This window comes from Propithecus coquereli, unplaced genomic scaffold (genome assembly GCF_000956105.1).
Source record: "Propithecus coquereli isolate 6110/MARCELLA unplaced genomic scaffold, Pcoq_1.0 Scaffold28, whole genome shotgun sequence".
In the NCBI taxonomy this organism is placed as follows: Eukaryota; Metazoa; Chordata; class Mammalia; order Primates; family Indriidae; genus Propithecus; species Propithecus coquereli.
This window is the reverse complement of record NW_012148396.1, coordinates 2,009,326-2,017,162: the sequence shown is the minus strand read 5'-3', so window position 1 is coordinate 2,017,162 and position 7,837 is coordinate 2,009,326. Positions and strand designations below refer to the sequence as shown.

The following is a 7,837-nucleotide window of genomic DNA, read 5'->3' as shown; positions in this document are numbered from 1 at the left end:
CTGCCTTCTATGGTAATACATCTGCTTACTTTGTCTTCCAGCTATTCTTGCTAGATTCCAGAGGTTCTGGTTCTGAAAGTCAAGTAGTAAAACCAGTGATGGGCATCTGTCCTTCAGGCCTCTGACATCAAGGCAGGAAACAGCAGGGGAGAAGAGCCTCTCTCCTCTTTATTTTGGGGATTAGTGTGATCTTCAAGTGTCCCAGGCTTAGCTGCTCACTGCTTATTACCCCAGAGGTCCATGAGTAATTAAAGTCCTCTAATGCAAATTAGTCCATTCCTCACAACATCTGAAGTAGGTGAGTGCAGTAACTATATACTGGCTAAGTTCATGGTTTATTAGTAAGATCCAGAAATTATAGCCCAAGATATATGCCTGGAAGTGAGATAGGCTATTTTTCCTCAAAGTCAAGGAAAATATAATAGATGAATTTAAATATTTCCTTAATTATGACACAAATATCATAGCTTTTAAATAATAACATAGTAATTAAAAAGTAGAGCTTCAATTAATAATGACTGTAATGTAGGCCCTTAAACTTTCATGAACTATAACGTCCCCTCCATTTGTATTAGAAAATATTTCCCAAACTGGAAAGTGCCATGTCACAATTGGTCTGGTTTATCATTAAGCTATATAAAGATTCACATTAGTTTATGGGATTCCTAGTTCTCAAGCAAATGTTGGCATTTTTTTCCCTCCATTTGATTATGGGCACGAGCTATGTCTTACTCACCTTTAAATTCCCAGCACTGATACGGCACTGGGCACCTAAAAGATTTGTACTGAAAAGCATGCTTAATTAAATAGCTGACTCTTACCCTTATACTGGTACATAATGACTTACACTACTCTTTTGCTGCATTTACTGAATGCATGCTGTGTTTCTGGCACATTCTATGCCTTTACATGCATGAACTCATTTGATCTTGACAATAGCCCTATGTTCGTTGTCATCATCCTGATTTTAAAGACAAGGCCATTGAGGCACAGAGCAGCTGAGTAACTCAAGAGAGCAACAGCCTAGTGGGTAGGAGCTAGGATCTTGCAAGCTACCCTGGATGTCCTACTGCCTCTGACTGCCAGTACTAAACTTTATTTCTTGATTATCAAGAAATAAATGAGATGAAAGAGGCCCTAACATGTTGTGGGTTCACTGTGTTATGACACAATTGATTCCAATATTTGTGCTGACTTAGAGAATTTTTAAAAATTTTTCCTTTATTCCAAAATATTAAGGGGATGCAAATGTTTTTGTTACATGGATACCTTGTATAATGCTTAAGTCAAGGCTTTTTTGTTACCAGAATAGTGTTCATTATACCCAACAGGTAAGTTTTTGTCCCTCAACCCTCTGCCCTCCCCACTTCTTGATTTCCAATGTCCTTTACATCTCTTTGTGCCCATGTGTCATGTATGCCCACTGTTTAGCTCCTAATTATTAGAGAGTACATGTGGTGTTGGTTTTTCCATTTCTGAGATACTTCCCTTAGGATAATGGTCTCCAGTTCCACCTACGTTGCTGCAAAAGACATTATTTCATTCCTTTTTTATGGCTGAATGGTACTCCATGATATTTGTGTGTGTGTGTGTGTGTGTGTGTGTGTGTGTGTCACATTTTCTTTATCCACTCATGAATTGATGGGCACTTAGGTTGAGTCCACATCTTTGCAATTGTGAATTGTACTACAATAAACATTCAAGCACAGGTGTCTTTTTGATAAAAAGACTTCTTTTTCTTTGGGTAATACCGAGTAGTGGGATTGCTGGGTCAAATGGTAGGTCTACATTTATTTATTTGAGAAATCTCCATACTGTTTTCCATAGACGTTGTATTAATTTGAAGTCCCACAACAGTGTATAAGCATTCCTTTCTCTCTGCATCTGTGTCAACATATATTGTTTTTTGAATTTCTAAAAATGGCCATTCTGACAGGGGTAATGTGGTATCTTATTGTGGTTTTGATTTGCATTTCCATGAAGATTAGTGATGTTGAGCATTTTTTTCATATATTTGTTAGCTATTTGTCTATCTTTTGAAAAACTTCTGCAAGTACAAAAATAATGAACTACCTAGGAATATACTTAACCAAATATCTCTATGAGGAGAACTACAAAACACTGATGAAAAAAATCATAGATAATGTTAAAAAATGGAAAACATTTCCTGCTCACGGATTAGTAGAATTGACATTGTTAAAATGTCCATACTGACAAAAGAGATTTACAGATTGAACACAGTCTTCAATCAAAATATCAATGTCATATTTCACAGATCTAGAAAAAATAGTTCTAAGTTTCATTTGGAACCAAAAGAAAGCCTGAATAGACAAAACAATCTTAAGCAAAAAGAATGAATCTGGAGACATCACATTACCTGACTTCAAATTATCCTGTAAGGCTGTAATAACCAAAACAGCATGGTACTAGTATAAAAATAGAAACAGACCAATGGAACAGAATAGAGAACCCAGAAATAAAACCATACACCTACAACCAACTGATCTTTGACAAAGCAGACAAAAACAGACACTGAGGAAAGGAAGCCTTGTTTAATAAATGGTGCTGGGAAAACTGAATAGCCACATGCAGAAGAATGAAACAGGACCCTTATTTCTCACCATGTATAAAAATTAATTCAAGATGGATAAAAGAGTTAAATGTAAGGCATGAAACCCTAAAAATTCTGGAAGAAAATGTAGGAAAAACTCTTCTAGACATCAGCCTAGGCAAAGAATTTATAACTAAGACCCCAAAGGCAAATACAGCAATAACAAAAATAAATCAGTGGAACAAAAAACCACCTAACAGATACAATGGACACTGTTGTGGTGATAGGCACATTTTTTGCCTTGACTCAAGCCATGTAACAAAAACATTTGTACTCCCTGAATATTTTGAAATGTAAAAACTGGGACCTAGTTAAATTAAAAAGTTTCTGCACAGCAAAGGAAATAATCAACAGAGTAAACAGGCAACCTACAGAATGGGAGAAAGTATTCACAAACTAGACATCTGAGAAAGGGCTAATATCCAGAATCTACAAATAACTCAAACAAATCAGCAAGAAAAAAACAAATAACCCCATTAAAAAGTGGGCAAAATATTTGGAAAACTTTTTTGACGAATTTAATCTTACATGCCAGATGCCAAGGATAGTAAACCCATCATTTGTGCTGTGTATGGCACTTGATTTTCTATGAGTAATAGTATATGTCATGTTAACACCGCAGACCCGGATTCAGTTCCCACCCCTGCCTGTGTTTATCTGTGGGACCTTGGCTGGCTGTTCCTCTTGTTCTCCCTCTGGATCATAAGGTGGTGGTAATGAGGTTATCTGAGGATTCAATGACACAAGTAAAGGGCTTAGCACAGGGCTCAGCAAAGGACAGGGTCCCCAAGATGACCCCAAGTTCAGTGATTTATTAGAAGGACTCACAGGACTCAGCATATACTGATATGCATGGCTAAGATTTATTACAGCAAAAGGACACAGAGCAAAATCAGCAATGGGGCCACATCCAGAGAAAACCAGGGCAAGCTTTAGAGTCCTCTCCCTGTGGAATCACACAGGACACACTTAATTCCTCCAGTAATGAGTTGCAACAGCACATTTGAAATGTTGCCCTTTGAGGAAGCTCATTAAAGATTCAGTGCTCAAGCATTTTATTAGGGGCTGGTAGACACCCTCTGCTCAGCACGTACCAAAGTTCTTCACTCCCAGAAGGAGAACATAAACCATGTTGATTGCACACATTTCTGGTCACAGTATGCCACCCTCATTGTTTTTTGTGTTTTTTTTTTCAATTTTTTTTTAATTTCAGCATATTACAGGGGTATGCCATCCCTCAGACTGCACATGAAACTATAAGAATTCTAGAAGAAAATATTGGAAGAACTCTTATTGACATTGGCCTAGGGAAACAATTTATGAATAAGACCCCAAAGGCAATCACACTAACAAGAAAAATAAATAAATGGGACCTGGTCAAATTAAAAAGCTTCTGCACAGCCAAGGAAACTATCATGAGAGTAAACAGACAAACTACAGAATGGGAGAAAATATTCACATGCTACACATCTGTTAAAGGACTGATAACTAGAATTTATAGAACTCAGGAAAATCATCAAGAAAAAATCAAACGACCCTATCAAAAAGTGGGCAAAGGACATGAGCAGAAACTTTTCAAAAGAAGATAGACTAATAGCCAACAAACATGAAAAAATGCTCAACATCTCTAATCGTCAGGGAAATGCAAATCAAAATCACAGTGAGATGTCACTTGACTCCAGAGAGAATGTCCTTTATCAAAAATTCCCAAAACAATAAATGTTGGCGTGGATGTGGAGAGATAGGATAGGAACACCCTCACTGTTTAGGAAACATTTCATGTAGATACAGGGAATGATTTACCAGCCAACACCCAAACTTGCAGGCAGGCCTTTCTAAAAAGTGTCATCTCTGGCCTGCTCTTGCTATTCTCTCTTTTCTGCACAGTATGCCTCCAACCTTGTGAGGTCTGTTATTTCCTGTGCATTGATGATAAGCAGCTTCATCCAGAAGCCATGAATCTCTGTCCCTTTAAAGGTAGAGGGGCCCGTGAATATCGCTGCATGGAGGCCTCTGAGAGGAAGGTGTGTTCAGGTCGTGACCACAGCACCATTCATTTCTCTACAGCCTTGGATTCCCTTTTTGTGTTGATCCACATCCTCTAACATCCTGCAGGGCAATCCCCACTTCTTTCTCCTCTTCAGAGAATGCACACGTCCCTTTGAATTCCCTCTTCCTCCCGTGGCATACATGGTTTATTTATAGTGTGCAATCTGGGTCTTCAGACTATCCTATTTTATTATATATTCTTTGTATGATTTGTATTTTTCTTCACATTTCTATGTGTATTAGTTGAAATATTAAGAGGAATTAAAAACTCAAATGCCTTCAAGGGCTGAGCAGATGACAGAAATGAGGGGGAAGGGTTGCAAGGACAGTAGAAAGTTTACACTTCCAAAAGAAAATGGAACCTTCCTCCCCCAACAAAAAGTGTCTGCTGGATGAATTTAGTTTAAGGACATCAGTTTGGAGTTTCTGGATTAGATTGATTGTGTAGTCTTTTTTAGATCAGAGATTATTTCTTATATAATTTCATTATTTCCCTCGTAGAACAATAATATTTTTTCACTTATTCAACAAGTATTTGTGCAGTACAGCTGTATGCCAAGTATACAAGATGAAAAGGACAAAATCTTTGTCTCAAAGATGTCAGTCTCGTAGGACAACAGACCAATAATGAGACAATTATATGACAGTATAAATTCTATGTTAGAGAATGACACTGCAGTGTCAGATATTACCAGGATCCTGTCTATTTGCACAGACTATGGTATCCCTGGTGCCTACATAGCACCTGAAATGTAGTAGACATTTAACATAAATCTGTTGAATGACTAAATGAATGAATGAATGAATGATGCAGTAATTTCAAAATAATTTGACTGATTATCAAAATCACTTGGGGGGGAACATTACAAAACTACAGATTGTGGGGCCAAACTCCAGACCTATGGAATCAAAATGCCAGGAATGCAGCTCAGAGACCTGCATTATCTACAGAGTTTTCTACATGACCAGGACATTGGAAGCATTGGCCAATGGAGGTTCCTCCTTGTTCTGTTTTATTCCTGCTATTGCTGAGAACTGGGTGCAGGCAGTAGGCTAGGTTCTTGTGTAGGACAAGTTGGTGAGCTAAGCTTTGCTATGCACCTGAACTTGTGGTATAGAAGCCCCTGCCAAACCCTGACCTGGTGGATCGTTAAATTAGCAGGGTCCAGAAGCCTGATTAGCTGCATTCAGGAGAGATTCCATTACTGATCCTGGCTGTGGGGCTTTGCCTGCTGTGTTGTTTCAGTTACAGAAAAAAAAATTCTTAGGTAAGCAGAGTTTCCCAGGTGACCTCTCCTCCAACTGCCTGTGCATTAGCACAGCCGGATAGCACTTTTTTTCTTCACAAGTCAGAATCTTGCTTCTACAAGGCTCTAAGTGACTTGAAGCTGGGGACATTCTCTTATTTTTATCTCTGTGCTCCAGGGATATCACTTGCCAATGTTTGCTGGATAAATAAATGAGTGAGTTGAATCTATTTGAAATTTTAAATGATGCAATATCAATTTCCCTTTGTCTTTTTGTTGTTGCAGAAGCAAATGCATTGAAAAACTAGAAGTGGATCCTAGCAAGCATTCATTCCCTGATGTGACTAACATCATTCTAGAGAAAAAACACACACCCAGAAGACTGGGATCTGAACCCAAAATTATACCCAGTGAGGAAGACCCAGACTTTGAAGATAACCCTGAAGTGCCTCCGTTGATTTGAAACATCAGACTGCCTTGTCATTGGCTGTGACCCACTAGGGCCAGTTTTTGTTGGTGCAGAGACAGGATGCATGTTATTTATGGGGAAGCACAGAGTTATTCATCATTATTACTACTCCAATGTTTAACTTTTATTTTGTACAGTAATATTCTTAAACTAGTTTAAAAGTAAAGTGTATACCTTAAATGATGTAACTCAACCATTTGTCTATAACAAAGGGTTGGTGTTGAAAATGTTCGATAAGATCATAGAACTGTTGCATAAAACATTGGTTATAAATCACAGCACTGCCTGCTTATGCACAGAGTAAGTCATAGATAAAAGGACTGATTATTAAATTGGTACTTAACCAAACTGGTCAAGCTCAGAAGTTAAAACTATAATTTCGGACCCAAATGGAATGCTTTAATATGTTTTCAAACAGCATTTCAATTTTTCTTCTCATGGTGCATCTGCTTTCCCTGGTGGCAGGTATAATGGCAAGAATATGAGTTTTGAAATTAGACACCCTATATTTGGATTCCAGCTCAATCACTTTGTAAAGACCTTCTGCAAGTCCTTTAATTCTCTGAGCCTTAGTGGTTTCACCTATAATCTGGTAATAACACTTGCCTCACAGGTTGGTCTCCATTAAACTGTATAAAAGCTCCTCATACAGTGTCAGCCACATTCAGAGCCTCCCTCTGCTCCCTGTTTCCTCCTTTCCTCCTCCTCCCTTCCTCCCAATTTCTCCCTCCCTCCCCTTCCTCCCCTTCCCTTCCTACTTTCCCTTCCCTCCTTCCTCCCTCCTCCATTCCTCGCTCTCTTTTCCTCTCTCTCCCTTCCTCCTCCCCCTTCCTAGCTCCCCCCTCCCCTCCTCTTTCTTTTCTCCCCTTTTCCTCTTTCTTTACTTTCTTCCTCCCCATCCTACTCTTCCCGCACTTTCTTCTTTACGTTTTTGATATTTTTACCTCTTCTTTATCTAGAATATTATGAATTCAATATTCCACATACACTGTAGGAAGAATTACTGTTACTCTGATCATGATATACGAGCATTTAAATCAGGTTTCCCCAAATATTCATTCAGCAAATACTTATTGAGCAACTATTGAGTGCTAGCAACCGCTCTGTTCATCGGGGATTCAGTAGTAACAAAGCAGCCACATGGACACAAGTGCTGTGTCAGGTGGGGATAAGGGCTGTGAAGGACAGTCAGAGTAAGGAGCGAGGGTGACGGGGTGCTCTCTTGGATTGGGCCTTCTCTGTTAGACAGGCTTCCATTAGAGGCCTCTGCTAATGTTTTAGCAGAGAACCAAAATCCACCAGTCAGTGTCCAGTCAGGGAAACTGAGCCACTATAAATACAATGGGAATAGAGATTGTGATAGGAATGCTGTTGGATTCAAACATGGGAGGAGCTGAGAAGCAAAGCTCTCTCAATTTCTCTTCCAAAAACTCATGCAGGTTCTTCTTTTGGTCAACTCTA

The 7,837-nt window shown here is 38.8% G+C and overlaps 1 protein-coding gene across 1 annotated transcript in view; it reads left to right on the top strand.

The window, feature by feature from the left end:
- Positions 1-6,603, top strand: part of LRRC6 (leucine rich repeat containing 6) — a 93,250-nt gene extending 86,647 nt beyond the window's left edge. The window contains exon 11 of the mRNA XM_012647943.1: positions 6,193-6,603. Coding sequence (XP_012503397.1) covers positions 6,193-6,370 — 178 coding nt within the window. The 3' untranslated portion in view covers positions 6,371-6,603. The remainder of the gene's footprint in view (positions 1-6,192) is intronic.
- Positions 6,604-7,837: the final 1,234 nt, after the last annotated feature.